This window comes from Engystomops pustulosus, chromosome 8, assembly GCF_040894005.1.
Source record: "Engystomops pustulosus chromosome 8, aEngPut4.maternal, whole genome shotgun sequence".
Taxonomy (NCBI): Eukaryota; Metazoa; Chordata; class Amphibia; order Anura; family Leptodactylidae; genus Engystomops; species Engystomops pustulosus.
Window position 1 is genome coordinate 32,632,971 of NC_092418.1, and position 21,242 is coordinate 32,654,212.

Below are 21,242 nucleotides of genomic sequence, written 5' to 3' on the forward strand. Positions count from 1 at the left end.
AATAACCGCGGTCGGTGCTTGCACCGATCGCGGCTATTAACCCCCTAAACGCCGCCGGCAAAGTCGCCGGCGGCGTTTAAAAGACGGCGTGGGCGCCGCCATCTTTTTTTCGATCGCCACGCCCCCGAACGTCATCGGGGGGCGGCGATCAGTTGCCATGGTAGCCTCGTGTCTTCTTTTGACACGAGGCTATCTGGCAGCTGCATATTCGTTACAATGAGCCAGTGGCTCATTGTAATGAATGTGCTGCAAAAATGCCATATATTGCAATACAGAAGTATTGCAGTATATGGTAGCAGCGATCTGACCATCTAGGGTTAATGTACCCTAGATGGTCTAAAAGATAGTGAAAAAAAAAAGTTTAAAAAATAAAAAAAATTAATAAAATATTAGAAGTTCAAATCACCCCCCTTTCCCTAGAACAGATATAAAACATAACAAACAGTAAAAATCACAGACATATTAGGTATCGCCGCGTCCCAAAATGCCCGATCTATCAAAATATAAAAACGGTTACGGCCGGCGGTGACCTCCGAGGCGGGAAATGGCGCCCAAATGTCCGAAATGCGACTTTTACACCTTTTTACATAACATAAAAAATGAAATAAAAAATGATCAAAATGTCGCACAGACCTCAAAACAGTAGCAATGAAAACGTCGCCTCATTTCGCAAAAAATGACCCCTCACACATCTCCGTGCGCCAAAGTATGAAAAAGTTATTAGCGTCAGAAGATGGCAAAAATTTTTTTTTCTTTTTTGTACACATTCGTTTAATTTTTGAAAATGTATTAAAACACAATAAAACCTGTATAAATTTGGTATCACCGCGATCGCACCGAACCAAAGAATAAAGTAGGCGTGTTATTTGGAGCGAAGAGTGAAAGTCTTAAAAACTGAGCCCACAAGAACGTGACTCAATTTTTCCACATTTGGAATTTTTTTTCAGCTTCGCAGTATACGGCACGTTAAAATAAATAACATTACGGGAAAGTAAAATTTGTTACGCACAAAATAAGCCCTCACACAGGTCTGTACACGGAAAAATGAAAAAGTTATGGATTTTTGAAGTTGGAGAGCGAGAAATGAGGCGAAAAACCCTACGTCCTTAAGGGGTTAAATCCATCCTCAGATTCAGGTACAGAAGCAGAGGGTGCATATACTTCTGCAAACTAGAGGGGGGTGGGTGGCACTAAGGAGAATCTCCCCTTTAATATCACATGAGGATAGTATTTTTAGGTGTCACAGAACTGGGGATATCCATTGTTAAAATTTCAGTTGGGAACGGAAACCCCTAAATAAAATAATCCTTTTTTTTTTTTTTAAACTTCACCTGTAACCATAGACATCTCTAGTTCTGTAGCACCTAGAAACATAATCCACAAAACTGTGTTCCCAGGTGGAAGAAGATATAGCCACTGTCATGACGTCTATACGGGGTATATGCAATTAGAACCTGTATGGCAGTCATGAAGGGGTTAAAGAAGTGTAGAAATGGACTGCAAAAACTTAACCCTTTCATGACCAATGGTCATTGGTACTTAAAGTACCCCCTTTTGCACCATCCACACAAATGTAATCGTGGTCGGGAATGGCCTCAATAGAAATACTATACATTTCAGTGTAGAGGGGAGGGGTGAGGAGCGCTCACTCCTTCCTCCCTTCTCCAACCAACAGTGTGAATGAGGCCTTATACTGAAAACCACCGTATGTGGCGATGACTGTGAACATATGTAGCAGGAGGCGTTGCTTGTGGTTGGTAACACATCACTTTATTGGGTTATTATAACAAACCTCATTGTTTTACTTTTTCTTAACAAGGTGAAAACTCTGGAATACATCAAGAGGAGAAGCAAACAATCAGACAGCAGTCACCTGGGCGACCTGGCAAATAGACTCCCTCTGCAGTCTAGAACCTAAACATGTACGTTCCCGATATGTATAATGTATATCCTATACAGGTGATATATGGCCCTGGACGGTTCTGCATTCTAGTACATATCACAATGTCCTCTGAGCGTTTCCTGGACGTTGATGCCTCCTTCTTTCCAGTGACCTGATCATTGTACAACCGCATGGTTTCTATAAGCTCAGTCTATAGATCAGCTGCATATAGCAGTATCATTCCACTATGGCAATGTATACAGGAAGCACAGGCTAATGTCATGTATATTCCTGCCAACAATATTCATTCCCCATCACTCTACCTATTACTGTATATAGGGAGAAATCTGTCATTTAGCCCTGCATTGTTGTATCTGCGTGCATACTAAACATGGCCGTGCACGCCTATGGCTACTTGTTACTAGGTCGAAAATCTAAATTCTCTAAAATGACTTCACTTATACTCCTACAGGAACGGCTCACTAAATCAGTGTTATTGCTACCACCCCCAGAGAGGGTGACATAAGACAAGACAGATTCCCTTATAAGAGGCAAACATAGCGGGTGCTATGAAGACCAGATTATTTTCTATCATACTGTTAAACAGCAGAACTGAACATTTTCAAAAACTTTTGTATATAATAAAAATTCACAATATGCAACTGTTTGTCCTGACCGATTTTCCTTTTCTATTCTTCCCTGTAGCGATAAGTGGACCCCAAGTGAAGTCTAGGTTTGGGTATGTTCCTCCCGGCATAAATGTTGACAGATTGGCTGACGAGCTGTTGTTAGTGGCGTTAATTTGATGGATTGCCTGAAAATTGTCCGATTCGGAGAAACTCAGTCAAACATAGGACCTACACTTCTGCTCATCTCTAATCCGGGGGGCATTAGCTAAAGGGGTTCTCCAGCCACATACAAGTTAGCCCCTATTCAAGGGATAGGGCTAAATTGCTGATTGTGGGGGTGGGTCTTTGTGCTGGGAGACCCAGGATGAAAAGAATGGGGGTCTGTAGTACACCCGTCATAGAAGAAGGAAGAAAGCAGCCGGTCATGCATGCTAACTTCTATGTCGCTGGACAACCCCTTTAAGAGCACCAGTGATACTATGACAAGGTGTCTGCCGTAATGGACAGAGGGACTGTCTTTGGGCTGTATGGCACCTTCAATCACCTATAACCTGTTAATGTACCGTATATGATCTGACACCTCAGCTCCATTGACATGACTATGGCTGAGCTGCACTACAACGAGGACAAGGATGGTAGGTTTATTTCTGGAAGAGGCCAACATCTACTTTTCCTTTAATCTGGAAAACCCTTTAACATTCCACAATAAAGATACTCAGATTAAACCTGTTTTAAAATTTTCTAATTTCAAACACAAAAATTTCCAACCAATTAACTTAAAATTCTGACGCTTTATGTTCGCCATGACTTGACGTAAGTCACCACAGGCTGACATGTACTAACATTCAATAAAATGATCTCTACGATGACAGGCGGTGCGGATACTATAATCTGCTTGTGAGAGCGGGATTATGGCGGCAAGACCTGGACTGCGCCGTTCCGGCAAACAAAAATCACATTCAGTCTGAACACCCGTAAACTCAGTCCTCAAATTTAACCGATCTGGACGCAGTTTTGTCAATGGAGAAGGTCTTCTTCGGGCTCGGCTCAAAGCCAAAGCCAACACCTTTGTTCTGTTTCCAGGACACTGCTTTGTCAAACTCTTGCAGCAGGTTCCTCTCCAGGAGGTTTGCTTCTCCCTTCTGCATGGCCATGTTGGCCTTTACCTGCTGTGATTTAGGATTGGGCGTTCCTTGGTTACCCTTCTTGAATCCACCCATTAGACGGAAGAACTTGGTTTGCTGTTCTGTGCTTTCGAACGTAGCCGTGTCCCACTGCCCAAACTTTGTTCCCTATGGCAAAGGAGTAAATATTTCTCATTAATTACTGGATTGTCACAGCAAGACCAATGTAAGACATGAAGACGAATCGCCTCCTAAGGCCTCATTTGGGCTGGCGCTGCTCACCCCTCCCCTCTCCATAGAGCCATGCAGAACCGGCACCGTAACACGGTGAAATATATACCATGTCCTATCTTTTCCCCATGAGCGGAGAAGTACGGTACCGCTCCGTGCGCCCATTGCCGGCCTATGGGGGACGTATATACGGCTTACGTCCCCCAATGGTCGTGTGAACGCAGCCTTAGCACGTGACACGCGTTATTTTGGCTGTTAAAGCGGACTTCAGCGCTAAACTTTTCAGGCTTCACAAAGGGTGTTATTAACCCATTGTCACCCTAGGGCACATAATTGCCACATTTCAAGGCCTGCCTTTGCAGGATAACTGCAGGCAATTACAGCGCTCCAAACCTCTCCCCGATCCTAAATAATTACCCTGCCGCACTCCAGTATGCGGAGGGCTAATAATCAGCCTCCAATCATTTACAAATTGCTACAGTTCTTCGCTGAACTTGTCACGTAACGCTTTGGAAGCTAAAATGAAATTTACAATGATAATATGAGAGCAGCGAAAGATCAATTGACTCTTCATTTACATTACAATGACTTTTTTTCTCCTTTTTTTACTTTGAATTAGGCTGAATTGTCTGTGAGCTGAATGTGAGAACAGCGTCTCTTTATCTGATGTCCTGATTGTGGGCCAGGACTGCAAATAAACCCACAGGGACTGGGGAGCCATGTTCTTACAGTAAAATATTACAAGATCAAGGAAAATTCTTCTACCATGTTAAATACTCTGGTGTAAAAAATACTAAAGTGCTTAAGGAATGAGACCTTTATTGGCTAACCAGAATAATTATATTTACTGCAAGCTTTTAGGGGACACGGGCCCCTACATCAGGCAAAAATATCCACACAATATACCAGAAACGTCTCTTACATGTGGGTCACAGTAGGGGAGATTTATCAGAAGTGTCAGAGGTAAAACTGTTCTAGTTGCTCACGGCGACCAATTAGAGTTCAGCTTTCCACCTCTGTGGAAACATAAAAGCTGAGCTCTGATTGGTTGCCATGAGCAACTAGAACCATTTTATCCCAGGAATCTGTACCAATGTCCAACTTCTTGTCCCTGTGTTTCCAGGGCACGGACTTACCTGAATCCATATATGTGAGTGTAAAGTATGAGCAGCCATGATACATTGGACTTTGGGACTGTATCGGCTCAGACCATGTGAAATGTGTAGCTCCACTTTAAACATAGAACCTGTCACCAGATTTTACCCCATTTATACCACCCCTCCCCCCAGATAGAGTATTGAATGTCCTTTCTTGAATTCCGTTTTATGTAAAAAGTTGCTTGTTTACATTTACAAAAAAATATCTTCTCCAAAGTCAAGTGAAAACAATATTTAACTCATATTTAACTAACATACTGCCCATTTCCTTCTGATCCTCCTTGAGATGTTCTACTCCTTCATTGGAGTCCAGTGTGTTTAACCCCTTTACCTACGTATGACTTAGTAGTATGTCACACATCCGCTGCGGATAATTGGAGAGGGCTCATGGGCTCAATAGATTATGTGGAAAATCCCCATATACTGGCATACTGTAGTATGGCAGTATATGGAAGTATCAGACAACCTAGGGTTAAAGTACCCTAGGGGATCTGAAAATTAAAATACCTCCTTTCCCTAGAACTGATATTAAGATAAACACCAAAGTCATAATCGCCATGTCCACAAATGTCCGATATATCAAAATATAATAACGGATATTCCCAACGTTTAACCCCATAACGGAAAATAGTGCCCAAAGTTGAATATGCCACTTTTTTGCCATTTTGAAAAAATATAAAAAATGATCAAAAGGCCGTACAGTGGCAAAGCACAGATCCGGCCAAGCCTAAAAAAGAATTTGGAAAGTCGTTTGGGGCATTCACAACAAAGTCAACAATCACTGCAGCCTCCACCAACTGGAGTGTGAAGACGGAAGCCTCTCCTCAGTGCAAGACGTATGAAAGCCGCATACAGTGTGCAATACACATGAAGACTGAAAAATACAATCCCAGCAGTGACACATGGTGGTGGCAACATCATGATATGGGGCAGGTACAGGACAACTGGGTGTAATGGAAGGAAAGATGAATGTGGCAAAGTACAGAGATATCCTGGATGAAAACCTCTTCCAGAGGGCTCTGGACCTCAGACTGGGCGGAAGGATCACCTTCCAACAAGACAGTGACCCTAAGCCCACAGCTAAAATAACACAGCAGAGGCTTCAGAACATCTCTGTGACCATTCCTCACTGGCCCAACCAGAGCCCGGACCAGCTTCTCTGGAGTGATTGGAAAATGGCTTCCACCAACGTTCGCCATCCAACCTGAGGGAACTGGAGAGGATCTGTAAGGAAGAGGCAGAGGATCCCCAAATCCAGGGGTGAAAAACTTATTGCATCTTCCCAAGAAGACTCCTGGCTGCACCAGCTCCAAAGCTGCATCTACTCACTGAGCAAAGGGTTTGAATACTTATGACCTTGTGATATTTCAGTTTTTCCTGTATAATAAATTAGCAAAAATATCTACTGTTCTATCTATTACTGTTTTTTTCTGTCAGGATGGGAGGAGAGTGTACATTACTGGGGGGCAGAATGTACATTACTAAGGGGGGGGGGCAGAGTGTAAATTACCTATTGGCTGCAATGAAACACAGTGAACAATGTAAAGGGGTCTGAATACTTTCTGTACCCACTTTTAGAATCTTATCTTTCAGAATCAGCAGTATTGTGGTTCTACAGACCCGGAGACACAGGGTCTGCTCACAACTATGTCTAACTGCCTGCATCTCCGGTTCTGTAGCTTACAGAAGCACAAACCTAATGTAACTTATCTATTATTACGCCACCAACATAGTCCTAGGTAGAATAAAACAAATGACCAGAAGTCTCTGTAGTGACGCACCTCCTGCCACCTCTAAACGTGACTTATGTCAGGCAATATATGATGCTCATATTCACATGACTTTAGAGAGGTAAATGGATGAGATTTCACAAAAAAGAGGGAACTCTAGAAAGGCCAAGTCATACCCTTCCAGGGGGGCTGGAAGTGAATGGCGTAAAATCTGATGACAGGTTCTCTTTACCCATAGTATAAGGATATGAAGGGATATTCCCTACAGACCATTCAGCCTAGACAAGGGCAGAGCGTAACCTTCAGTCCAGATGTTTCCTGTCTTACAAAATCTTTGTCCACATAAGAATGATATGATGGCACCAGAGTAACACGACTCCAAAGCTGTTCTTAGTCCAATGCTACGCAGTCTACACAAACTACAATGGGCAGGAAGAGGTGCAGGTATCTGTTATGTTTGGGGATGTGAAACTTTTTTTACAGGTTTCCTTTAGTTTTGTCCCTATAAAAAATATGGGTCTGATCTATGACACATTTTCGTCTAGTGTCAGCAAATAGCAACTAAGGGATCAGAAATAAGACTGAGCACTATAGGTAGAAATAAGACTGAGCACTATAGGTAGAAATAAGACTGGGCACTATAGGCAGGAGTAATACTGGGTACTATAGGCAGGAATAAGACTGGGTACTATAGGTAGGAATAAGACTGAGCACTATAGGTAGAAATAAGACTGGGCACTATAGGTAGAAATAAGACTGGGCACTATAGGTAGAAATAAGACTGGGCACTATAGGTAGAAATAAGACTGGACACTATAGGTAGAAATAAGACTGAGCACTATAGGTAGAAATAAGACTGGGCACTATAGGTAGAAATAAGACTGGGCACTATAGGTAGAAGTAAGACTGGGCACTATAGGCAGGAATAAGACTGGGTACTATAGGTAGGAATAAGACTGAGCACTATAGGTAGAAATAAGACTGAGCACTATAGGTAGAAATAAGACTGGGCACTATAGGTAGAAATAAGACTGGGCACTATAGGTAGAAATAAGACTGGACACTATAGGTAGAAATAAGACTGGGCACTATAGGTAGAAATAAGACTGGGCACTATAGGTAGAAGTAAGACTGGGCACTATAGGCAGGAATAAGACTGGGCACTATAGGTAGAAATAAGACTGGGTACTATAGGCAGGAATAAGACTGGGCACTATAGGCAGGAATAAGACTGGGTACTATAGGTAGAAATAAGACTGGGCACTATAGGTAGAAATAAGACTACGTACTATAGGTAGAAATAAGACTAGGTACTATAGGCAGGAGTAATACTGGGTACTATAGTGAGGAATAAGACTAGGCACTATAGGCAGGAGTAATACTGGGCACTATAGGCAGGAGTAATACTGGGCACTATAGGCAGGAGTAATATTGGGTACTATAGGTAGGAGTAATAGTGGGTACTATAGGGAGGAATAAGACTGGGTACTATAGGCAGAAATAAGACTGGGTACTATAGGTAATAAGACTGGGTACTATAGGCAGGAGTAATACTGGGTACTATAGGGAGGAATAAGACTGGGTACTATAGGTAGGAATAAGATTAGGTACTATAGGCAGGAGTAATACTGGGTACTATAGTGAGGAATAAGACTAGGCACTATAGGCAGGAGTAATATTGGGTACTATAGGCAGGAGTAATATTGGGTACTATAGGCAGGAGTAATAGTGGGTACTATAGGCAGAAATAAGACTGGGTACTATAGGCAGGAGTAATACTGGGTACTATAGGGAGGAATAAGACTGGGCACTATAGGGAGGAATAAGACTGGGCACTATAGGTAGGAATAAGACTAGGTACTATAGGCAGGAGTAATACTGGGTACTATAGGGAGGAATAAGACTGGGTACTATAGGCAGGAGTAATACTGGGTACTATAGGTAGGAATAAGACTGGGTACTATAGGGAGGAATAAGACTGGGCACTATAGGGAGGAATAAGACTGGGCACTATAGGTAGGAATACGACTGGGCACTATAGGTAGGAATAAGCAGGAATACAGCTAGGTACCAGAGGTTGCACTAACATTTTTCCAGAAGGGTAAAAATACTCCTCTCACCATTTTTGATGTAATGGCGCCTCATCATGCGTCTATGACACGTGGTGAAGCGTTAATGCGACCTCTGCTAGGTACCATAGGAAGTTAAAAGCTGTACAATGAGGTAGAGAAATCCTCTTACTAAATTTAATGAAAATTGCTACATGATTTAAGTTCTACAGACAAATAGCAAGCTTAGGCTACATTCACACAACTGTAGGGTGACGTATGTATGGGTGCAAGGTTACAGCCGAACATAGCTCCCCCATAGGCATGCAATGGGCGCACGAAGTGATACGGTGCTGCACATGTGCAGCACCTTACTGCTCCATGCGCAGAGAAAAGATAGGACATGTCCGATCTTTCCCCGAGTTACGGTGCGCAGTGGATCGCAATGAAGAGGGGAACCGTGGATAAGGCCTAACTTGGTTCATTGTTAAAACCCCTTTAAAGGTGGTCTACAAATAAAATAAAGTAGCAGAAACCTCATGGCCATTCTCCACGGACAACCCAAAAACACTGCGATAGGCTGCCAAAGATCTATTCATGGGAGTCTGACTGATGTGGCTTCAATCTCTTGGGTGGGGCCAATTATAGTAAGAGGCCAACAATGTGACCCATCACAGTTAACATGAAAGGAGGATACACAGCACTGTTCTACTGATCTTTAAGGGTTTAAAGGACACCTGTCATCAGGTCTGTGTCACTAGTCCTGTCACCACTACCTGTTGGAGCAGCTCACATGGATTCCATCCCAGCCTTTATCTAGTCATTTCATACATTAATCATTATAAAATCATATTTTCTTTATCAGAGGCAGTGATGTCACAGCTGTTCCCCCTCCCCTCTCCTCCCCCTGCTCATGTCTGTGTGTAATGTATAGTAAAGTATTGCTAGTGTGAGTGCTGCATCTGCTGACATGCTGCATCCTCCTAATACACAAAGACATCAGCTACACAAGTACCTGACATGTTCTGCTATAACATGTGAGAGACACAGACATCAGCTACACAAGTACCTGACATGTTCTGCTATAACATGTGAGAGACACAGACATCAGCTACACAAGTACCTGACATGTTCTGCTGTAACACGGCTGCCTGGAGCTGTTGTATCTTTTACATACACACACATGCACACACAGGCTGCAGGGGGTGTGGCCACCAGCAAGCACATCATTATACAGCCTCACATCATTATACAGGCTGTCAGTCAAGCACTGGGGGTGTGGCTGTACCGCCCATTCATTAATAAGCCAGACAGCTTGAATATGCTAATGACTCATTGGACATTTCACAGGTCATTTGCATACAGCTTTAGGACCTCATTGCTTAGGTTTACAGGCATGTAGAGGGACAATGAAGGGATAGAGGCAATGCTCCATAATGGCAGTTTATGAAAATATATTTAGTTTAGGGGGGTTATTTTGCATGACTGGTTTTCTTTAAATGTTTGTACCCCCTCCCCTTTACAGAGGACCAGTCATCTCTCCTGACATGTTGGTTTTTGAAAATACGTATATCCTTCATAAGAAAACTAATTGATAATCAGGCATCACCATCCACGTTGGGCAGCGTTTCTCCGTAACCAATCTTCACTAACATGGAGAATACATTTCCAAGAAGAATAACACAATTCTGTGAAAAAGATGTTCTAGAATTGTTATAGAATGTTGAGACATCAAACATGTTATCTTTAGAGGAAATCTACCATCAAAATCCATCATGATAAACCAGGGTCACTAACTCATAGATCCAGGCACCGTGACTGTGGTAATCTTCTTCTATTTGTTATCCATGGCCTCCTCCCTTCTAAAATCTAATTTTCTAATTATGCTAATGAGCCTCAAGGGCTCTTGGGGCTTTACCAGAGCACCTTAGTGCTCTGTCTTCACAGGACATTACAGGAGCACATATCCCCCTGCTGTATCAGCACTTTTCTTCCCTCCCTCTGTCTGCTGTAAACTCACACAGTGGGGAGGGGAATGTGTTCCTGCACAGTGTAACAGCTTGTGAAGCTATAGCATGGAGGGTCTCTGTTAAAGCCCTACATGCTCAGTGACAATTTTTATTTTAAGTTTATTTTAGAAGGAAGGAGGCCATGGATAACAGATAAGAAAATTACCACAGTCACGGTGGCTGGGTCTATGAGTAAGTGTCCCTGGTTTATCATGTTTCATCTTGACGGTAGATTTCCTTTAAGACATCAGTGAGAGCAGTGTTTGATGATACCTACTTGGTTCTTACTCTTTTCCGTACTATCCCCAGCCTCCTCTTTAATCTTTTTTGTGGGACCTTCTGCTGTTGGTGGCTTCACTTCGGCATTCTCTAGTGCCTCCTTTTTCCTCTTCTTTGACTTCTCTTTGGTACCATCCACCGACAGAGTTTTTTCTTTGGATTTTTTTTTCTTTTTCTTCTTCGAGGATCCGTCAGATGCAATGCTGGCATTGTCCTTACCTCTATTTCCATTCAGATCACAGTCTCTGTTTTGAGGCTTCTCAGCAACACCGGAGCCTCCTTTGCCACCTGCTTCACCATGGTGGACATTGTGGTCTTCAATAACAGATGTGAACTTCTTTTTCTTCTTCTTTGAGGTTAATAGGTTGGACAACTCCGGCTGATTCTCTGCTAGCTCAGAGACCTCCTTTTTTCTTTTTTTGTTTTTTGCCTGGCTGTTTATCTCTGGGTGGTTCTTGACTGGAGATTTAGATGCTTCCACCAGGTCAGAAGCCTCATTTTTCTTCTTCTTTTTCTTCTGGGAGACATCACCATCATGTCCAGTTTCCTCAGTAGAGATATTTTCAGTTAGTTTATTCTTGCGTTTTTTTGCTTTCGAGTTGGACTGGTTTTTACTCTGAGGACAATCTAGTTTATTGGTTGACTGGTTGCTCTCCGTTGTTGCTCCTTCCTGCTTTTTGGTGACAATTTCCTTGTCATCTTCGGATGCAGTCTCGGTTTTTACTTGATCTTTCTTTTTCTTTTTTTGGGTCTCCTCTGTTGGTGTGGGGACACCTGAAGAAGCTTCATTATCGAAGGCCACTTTCTTTTTAGAGACAACATCTTTAGTTTGAGGCTCAGACGATGTCTCATTTTTCTTCTTCTTCTTCTTTCTCTTCTTCTTGGTCACATCGGTAGATGCGGTGTCACCTGAAGAACTCTCCTTATCCAATGTGGTTTTCTTTCCAGAGACATCACAATTAGTTTTTTCGTCCGTCTTAGCTTTTTTCATTGCCACTTGCTTCCTCTTCTCCTTGGTGCCATCTGCAGGAGTAGGTTCCGCTGAAGAAATAACTTTATCATGTTCAGTTTTCAGTTCTGGGACAGGAGTTTGAGGGCTTGTTGTCTCAATTTTTGCTGCGTTTTTCTTTTTTCTATTCTTCCTCTTCTTTTTCTTGGTGCCATCTGTAGGAGTTAGATCTGCTGAAGAAATAACTTTGTCTGGGACCGGAGTTTGAGGACTGGCAGTTGTAGATTCGTTTATTGCTGCATTTTTCTTCTCGGTGCCATCTGTAGGAATAGGTTTCACTGAAGAAATATCTTTATCTAGTTCAGTTTTCAGTTCTGGGACAGGAGTTTGAGGGCTTGATGTTGTTGTCTCAATTTTTGCTGCATTTTTCTTTTTTCTATTCCTTCTCTTCTTCTTCTTGGTGCCATCTGTAGGAGTAGGAGTTTGATCTGCTGAAGAAATAACTTTATCTAATACAGTTTTCGGTTCTGGGGCAGGAGCTTGAAGGCTGGCAGTTGTAGTCTCATTTATTGCTGCGCTTTTCTTCTTTCTATTCCTCTTCTTCTTCTTCTTGGTGCCATCTGTAGGAGTAGGATCTGATGAAGATAATACAGTTTTCTGTTCTGGGACAGCAATTTGAGGGTTTGACTCATTTTCTGGAGCCATTTTCTTTTTTGGGGTCCCGTCTGCAGGTGTAGGGGCAGCTGGGACATTCCCATTACTTTTGGCCACCACAGTGTCACCGTCTTTGTTGTTCTTTTTTATTTTAGGAATGACATCTGTTCCTTCAGATGCATTCTCTGTGGCACTGGTTTTCTTCGGCTTCTTCTTCCGCGTTTTTTTGTTGTTAGGACTCTGTGATTCCTTTTTTATATTTTTCTCTGAATCGTCATCCTTCTGTTTATTCTTTTTCAGTTTGGGGGAGGTTGTAGCTTTGTTATTGATGCTTGTCATAATGCTGTATAATACGAGAGGTATAGTTACTATTAGTGTACTTGTCATACAATACCACAGTACAGTCACCTGAAGGATATATAGGGCCTTTAATGAGAGCAGGACCTAAGCACATCATACACCATGGCATTCATATGTCTTCTGTACCACCAAAACACTATTTCCTCTCTATACATAACATTTACACCCCTAAATATAAATCACTGCCCCCCAAACTCACTACTAAATATTGGAAGCTGGAATGCAAGAGGATAGATTTGTACTGTATATGAGCAGCACAGGGTAGTATTATACGGCAGTGAGTGGCACTATTATATGTACATGGCACAGGGCACTATTATATGCACAGGGCACTATTATATGTACATGGCGCTATTATATGTACATGGCGCTATTATATGTACACGGCGAAATTATATGTACACGGTGCAGGGCGCTATTATATGTACATGGTGCAGTACACGGTATTATATGTACACGGTGCAGTGCACTATTATATGTACACGGTCCAGTGCACTATTATATGTACATGGTGCAGGGCACTATTATATGTACACGGTATTATATGTACACGGTGCAGGGCACTATTATATGTACACGGTACAGGGCGCTATAATATGCACATGGCGCTATTATATGCACATGGTGCAGGGCACTATTATACGTACACGGTGCAGGGCGCTATTATACGTACACGGTGCAGGGCGCTATTATTTGCACATGGCGCAGGGCGCTATCATATGCACATGGCGCAATTATATGCACATGGTACATGGCGCAATTATATGCACATGGTGCAGGGCGCTATTATACGTACACGGTGCAGGGCGCTATTATACGTACACGGTGCAGGGCGCTATTATACGTACACGGTGCAGGGCGCTATTATACGTACACGGTGCAGGGCGCTATTATACGTACACGGTGCAGGGCGCTATTATACGTACACGGTGCAGGGCGCTATTATACGTACACGGTGCAGGGCGCTATTATACGTACACGGTGCAGGGCGCTATTATACGTACACGGTGCAGGGCGCTATTATACGTACACGGTGCAGGGCGCTATTATACGTACACGGTGCAGGGCGCTATTATACGTACACGGCGCTATTATACGTACACGGTGCAGGGCGCTATTATACGTACACGGTGCAGGGCGCTATTATACGTACACGGTGCAGGGCGCTATTATACGTACACGGTACAGGGCGCTATTATACGTACACGGTACAGGGCGCTATTATACGTACACGGTGCAGGGCGCTATTATATGTACACGGTGCAGGGCGCTATTATACGTACAAGGTGCAGGGCGCTATTATATGCACATGGTGCAGAGCGCTATTATATGCACATGGTGCAGAGCGCTATTATATGCACATGGTGCAAGGCGCTATTATATGCACATGGTGCAGAGCACTATTATATGCACATGGTGCAAGGCGCTATTATATGCACATGGTGCAAGGCGCTATTATATGCACATGGTGCAGAGCACTATTATATGCACATGGTGCAAGGCGCTATTATATGCACATGGTGCAGAGCACTATTATATGCACATGGTGCAAGGCGCTATTATATGCACATGGTGCAAGGCGCTATTATATGCACATGGTGCAGAGTCACTATTATATGCACATGGTGCAAGGCGCTATTATATGCACATGGTGCAAGGCGCTATTATATGCACATGGTGCAAGGCGCTATTATATGCACATGGTGCAGGGAATCCCTCCATGTGCTCCCAGTCACCCACTACTTCCCCAGGGACTACAAGTCCAAGCAGTGGCCGCAGTGCAGGCTGGGCGATGTAGTGCAGAGTGATGTGCATGCTGTGTGGGGATAGATGATGAGAATACCTCACTGTGTGTGACACCGCTCACAGGAGACTGCGCTGCGCCGCTGTAAAACACCCCACGTGCTGCAAGACATGCGCCACCCGGAAGTCGTATCACCGCCCCGCCCCCTAATCCGGTCGCGGGGAACGCTGGGTAAGGATATTATGTATACACGTTACTATGACGACCGTTCTCCTGTACAATGGCTGTAGCGATGAGAGAAGCGCCAGAGCCCGGGAGTGTATGGCAGCAGCTCTGTGCAGGTAACACTATGGGGGATAGCGCCATCATATACTATATCTGTGCAGAGCTAACAGAACTACAACTCCCAGCATGCACTACAGCTATATACAACCCTTCTATACTGTACATTACTGTGACATCACTATGGTGTATATCTAAGGTACATTACTGTGACATCACTATGGTGTATATCTAAGGTACATTACTGTGACATCACTATGGTGTATATCTCAGGTACATTACTGTGACATCACTATGGTGTATATCTAAGGTACATTACTGTGACATCACTATGGTGTATATATCAGGTACATTACTGTGACATCACTATGGTGTATATCAGGTACATTACTGTGACATCACTATGGTGTATATCTCAGGTACATTACTGTGACATCACTATGGTGCATCTCTCAGGTAAATTACTGTGACATCACTATGGTGTATATCTCAGGTACATTACTGTGACATCACTATGGAGCATCTCCCAGGTACATTACTGTGACATCACTATGGTGTATATATCAGGTACATTACTGTGACATCACTATGGTGCATCTCTCAGGTACATTACTGTGACATCACTATGGTGCATCTCTCAGGTACATTACTGTGACATCACTATGGTGTATATCTAAGGTACATTACTGTGACATCACTATGGTGTATATATCAGGTACATTACTGTGACATCACTATGGTGTATATCTCAGGTACATTACTGTGACATCACTATGGTGTATATCAGGTACATTACTGTGACATCACTATGGTGTATATCTCAGGTACATTACTGTGACATCACTATGGTGCATCTCTCAGGTAAATTACTGTGACATCACTATGGTGCATCTCTCAGGTACATTACTGTGACATCACTATGGTGTATATATCAGGTACATTACTGTGACATCACTATGGTGTATCTCTCAGGTGCATTACTGTGACATCACTATGGTGCATCTCTCAGGTACATTACTGTGACATCACTATGGGGCATCTCTCAGGTACATTACTGTGACATCACTATGGGGCATCTCTCAGGTACATTACTGTGACATCACTATGGGGCATCTCTCAGGTACATTACTGTGACATCACTATGGGGCATCTCTCAGGTACATTACTGTGACATCACTATGGGGCATCTCTCAGGTACATTACTGTGACATCACTATGGGGCATCTCTCAGGTACATTACTGTGACATCACTATGGGGCATCTCTCAGGTACATTACTGTGACATCACTATGGGGCATCTCTCAGGTACATTACTGTAACATCACTATGGTGCATATATCAGGTACATTACTGTGACATCACTATGGAGCATCTCTCAGGTACATTACTGTGACATCACTATGGTGTATATCTCAGGTACATTACTGTGACATCACTATGGTGCATCTCTCAGGTAAATTACTGTGACATCACTATGGTGTATATCTCAGGTACATTACTGTGACATCACTATGGAGCATCTCCCAGGTACATTACTGTGACATCACTATGGTGTATATATCAGGTACATTACTGTGACATCACTATGGTGCATCTCTCAGGTACATTACTGTGACATCACTATGGTGCATCTCTCAGGTACATTACTGTGACATCACTATGGTGTATATCTAAGGTACATTACTGTGACATCACTATGGTGTATATATCAGGTACATTACTGTGACATCACTATGGTGTATATCAGGTACATTACTGTGACATCACTATGGTGTATATCTCAGGTACATTACTGTGACATCACTATGGTGCATCTCTCAGGTAAATTACTGTGACATCACTATGGTGCATCTCTCAGGTACATTACTGTGACATCACTATGGTGTATATATCAGGTACATTACTGTGACATCACTATGGTGTATATATCAGGTGCATTACTGTGACATCACTATGGTGCATCTCTCAGGTACATTACTGTGACATCACTATGGGGCATCTCTCAGGTACATTACTGTGACATCACTATGGGGCATCTCTCAGGTACATTACTGTGACATCACTATGGGGCATCTCTCAGGTACATTACTGTGACATCACTATGGGGCATCTCTCAGGTACATTACTGTGACATCACTATGGGGCATCTCTCAGGTACATTACTGTGACATCACTATGGGGCATCTCTCAGGTACATTACTGTGACATCACTATGGGGCATCTCTCAGGTACATTACTGTGACATCACTATGGTGCATCTCTCAGGTACATTACTGTGACATCACTATGGTGCATCTCTCAGGTACATTACTGTGACATCACTATGGTGCATCTCTCAGGTACATTACTGTGACATCACTATGGGGCATCTCTCAGGTACATTACTGTGACATCACTATGGGGCATCTCTCAGGTACATTACTTTGATATCACTATGGTGCATCTCTCAGGTACATTACTGTGACATCACTATGGAGCATCTCTCAGGTACATTACTGTGACATCACTATGGTGTATATCTCAGGTACATTACTGTGACATTACTATGGGGCATCTCTCAGGTACATTACTGTGACATCACTATGGTGTATCTCCCAGGTACATTACTGTGACATCACTATGGTGTATATATCAGGTACATTACTGTGACATCACTATGGTGTATATATCAGGTACATTACTGTGACATCACTATGGTGCATCTCTCAGGTATATTACTGTGACATCACTATGGTGTATATCTCAGGTACGTTACTGTGACATCACTATGGTGTATCTCTCAGGTGCATTACTGTGACATCACTATGGTGTATCTCTCAGGTACATTACTGTGACATCACTATGGGGCATCTCTCAGGTACATTACTGTGACATCACTATGGTGCATCTCTCAGGTACATTACTGTGACATCACTATGGGGCATCTCTCAGGTACATTACTGTGACATCACTATGGTGTATATCTCAGGTACGTTACTGTGACATCACTATGGTGTATATATCAGGTACATTACTGTGACATCACTATGGTGCATCTCTCAGGTACATTACTGTGACATCACTATGGTGTATATATCAGGTACATTACTGTGACATCACTATGGTGTATCTCTCAGGTGCATTACTGTGACATCACTATGGTGCATCTCTCAGGTACATTACTGTGACATCACTATGGTGCATCTCTCAGGTACATTACTGTGACATCACTATGGTGTATATATCAGGTACATTACTGTGACATCACTATGGTGTATCTCTCAGGTGCATTACTGTGACATCACTATGGGGCATCTCTCAGGTACATTACTGTGACATCACTATGGTGTATATATCAGGTACATTACTGTGACATCACTATGGTGCATCTCTCAGGTACATTACTGTGACATCACTATGGGGCATCTCTCAGGTACATTACTGTGACATCACTATGGGGCATCTCTCAGGTACATTACTGTGACATCACTATGGGGCATCTCTCAGGTACATTACTGTGACATCACTATGGGGCATCTCTCAGGTACATTACTGTGACATCACTATGGGGCATCTCTCAGGTACATTACTGTGACATCACTATGGGGCATCTCTCAGGTACATTACTGTGACATCACTATGGTGCATCTCTCAGGTACATTACTGTGACATCACTATGGTGCATCTCTCAGGTACATTACTGTGACATCACTATGGTGCATCTCTCAGGTACATTACTGTGACATCACTATGGGGCATCTCTCAGGTACATTACTGTGACATCACTATGGGGCATCTCTCAGGTACATTACTGTGATATCACTATGGTGCATCTCTCAGGTACATTACTGTGACATCACTATGGAGCATCTCTCAGGTACATTACTGTGACATCACTATGGTGTATATCTCAGGTACATTACTGTGACATCACTATGGGGCATCTCTCAGGTACATTACTGTGACATCACTATGGTGTATCTCCCAGGTACATTACTGTGACATCACTATGGTGTATATATCAGGTACATTACTGTGACATCACTATGGTGTATATATCAGGTACATTACTGTGACATCACTATGGTGCATCTCTCAGGTACATTACTGTGACATCACTATGGTGTATATCTCAGGTACGTTACTGTGACATCACTATGGTGTATCTCTCAGGTGCATTACTGTGACATCACTATGGTGTATCTCTCAGGTACATTACTGTGACATCACTATGGGGCATCTCTCAGGTACATTACTGTGACATCACTATGGGGCATCTCTCAGGTACATTACTGTGACATCACTATGGTGCATCTCTCGGGTACATTACTGTGACATCACTATGGTGTATATATCAGGTACATTACTGTGACATCACTATGGTGTATATATCAGGTACATTACTGTGACATCACTATGGTGCATCTCTCAGGTACATTACTGTGACATCACTATGGGGCATCTCTCAGGTACATTACTGTGACATCACTATGGGGCATCTCTCAGGTACATTACTGTGACATCACTATGGAGCATCTCTCAGGTACATTACTGTGACATTACTATGGGGCATCTCTCAGGTACATTACTGTGACATCACTATGGGGCATCTCTCAGGTACATTACTGTGACATCACTATGGGGCATCTCTCAGGTACATTACTGTGACATCACTATGGTGCATCTCTCGGGTACATTACTGTGACATCACTATGGTGTATATATCAGGTACATTACTGTGACATCACTATGGTGTATATATCAGGTACATTACTGTGACATCACTATGGTGCATCTCTCAGGTACATTACTGTGACATCACTATGGGGCATCTCTCAGGTACATTACTGTGACATCACTATGGAGCATCTCTCAGGTACATTACTGTGACATCACTATGGTGTATATCTCAGGTACATTACTGTGACATTACTATGGGGCATCTCTCAGGTACATTACTGTGACATCACTATGGTGCATCTCTCAGGTACATTACTGTGACATCACTATGGTGTATATATCAGGTACATTACTGTGACATCACTATGGTGCATCTCTTAGGTACATTACTGTGACATCACTATGGTGCATCTCTCAGGTACATTACTGTGACATCACTATGGGGCATCTCTCAGATACATTACTGTGACATCACTATGGGGCATCTCTCAGGTACATTACTGTGACATCACTATGGTGCATCTCTCAGGTACATTACTGTGACATCACTATGGTGTATATATCAGGTACATTACTGTGACATCACTATGGTGTATATCTCAGGTACATTACTGTGACATCACTATGGTGTATATCTCAGGTACATTACTGTGACATCACTATGGTGAATATATCAGGTACATTACTGTGACATCACTATGGTGTATATATCAGGTACATTACTGTGACATCACTATGGTGCATCTCTCAGGTACATTACTGTGACATCACTATGGTGCATCTCTCAGGTACATTACTGTGACATCACTATGGTGTATATATCAGGTACATTACTGTGACATCACTATGGTGTATATATCAGGTACATTACTGTGACATCACTTTGGTGCATCTCTCAGGTACATTACTGTGACATCACTATGGTGTATATCTCAGGTAAATTACTGTGACATCACTATGGTTTATATATCAGGTACATTACTGTGACATCACTATGGTGTATATATCAGGTACATTACTGTGACATCACTATGGTGTATATATCAGGTACATTACTGTGACATCACTATGGTGCATCTCTTAGGTACATTACTGTGACATCACTATGGGGCATCTCTCAGATACATTACTGTGACATCACTATGGGGCATCTCTCAGGTACATTACTGTGACATCACTATGGTGCATCTCTCAGGTACATTACTGTGACATCACTATGGTGTATATATCAGGTACATTACTGTGACATCACTATGGTGTATATCTCAGGTACATTACTGTGACATCACTATGGTGTATATCTCAGGTACATTACTGTGACATCACTATGGTGAATATATCAGGTACATTACTGTGACATCACTATGGTGTATATATCAGGTACATTACTGTGACATCACTATGGTGCATCTCTCAGGTACATTACTGTGACATCACTATGGTGTATATATCAGGTACATTACTGTGACATCACTATGGTGTATATATCAGGTACATTACTGTGA

The 21,242-nt window shown here is 42.7% G+C and overlaps 3 protein-coding genes across 11 annotated transcripts in view; 2 read left to right on the plus strand and 1 right to left on the minus strand.

The window, feature by feature from the left end:
- The window catches only part of VPS35L (VPS35 endosomal protein sorting factor like), a 44,798-nt gene extending 41,350 nt beyond the window's left edge, over positions 1-3,448 (plus strand). For 4 of the 6 annotated variants that reach the window (XM_072120597.1, XM_072120599.1, XM_072120593.1 and 1 more), the window contains exon 31: positions 1,820-2,499. In XM_072120597.1, the coding sequence (XP_071976698.1) occupies positions 1,820-1,918 (99 nt within the window). In that variant the 3' untranslated portion in view covers positions 1,919-2,499. Of the gene's footprint in view, positions 1-1,819; positions 2,500-2,587 lie in introns of those variants that run through there. The other 2 variants (XM_072120595.1, XM_072120594.1) reach the window with 2 other exon arrangements.
- On the minus strand, positions 1,749-15,030 carry KNOP1 (lysine rich nucleolar protein 1). 2 transcript variants are annotated; one of them, XM_072120600.1, is made up of 3 exons: positions 14,896-15,029; positions 11,088-13,035; positions 1,749-3,803 (listed from the first exon to the last, which is right to left on the minus strand). In XM_072120600.1, the coding sequence occupies exons 2-3, from the start codon at positions 13,029-13,031 to the stop codon at positions 3,492-3,494; spliced, it is 2,256 nt and encodes a 751-aa protein (XP_071976701.1). In that variant the 5' UTR covers positions 13,032-13,035; positions 14,896-15,029; the 3' UTR covers positions 1,749-3,491. The 2 variants fall into 2 exon arrangements, with proteins under 2 accessions (XP_071976701.1, XP_071976702.1); XM_072120601.1 differs by lacking the exon at positions 1,749-3,803 and adding an exon at positions 10,346-10,489 and having other exon boundaries at positions 14,896-15,030.
- The window catches only part of IQCK (IQ motif containing K), an 80,145-nt gene continuing 73,909 nt past the window's right edge, over positions 15,007-21,242 (plus strand). For all 3 annotated transcript variants that reach the window (XR_011849343.1, XM_072120604.1, XM_072120605.1), the window contains exon 1: positions 15,007-15,137. Coding sequence is in view for 2 of the 3 variants with exons in the window: in XM_072120604.1 (XP_071976705.1) it covers positions 15,077-15,137 (61 nt within the window). In the remaining variant the exon portion in view is untranslated. The remainder of the gene's footprint in view (positions 15,138-21,242) is intronic.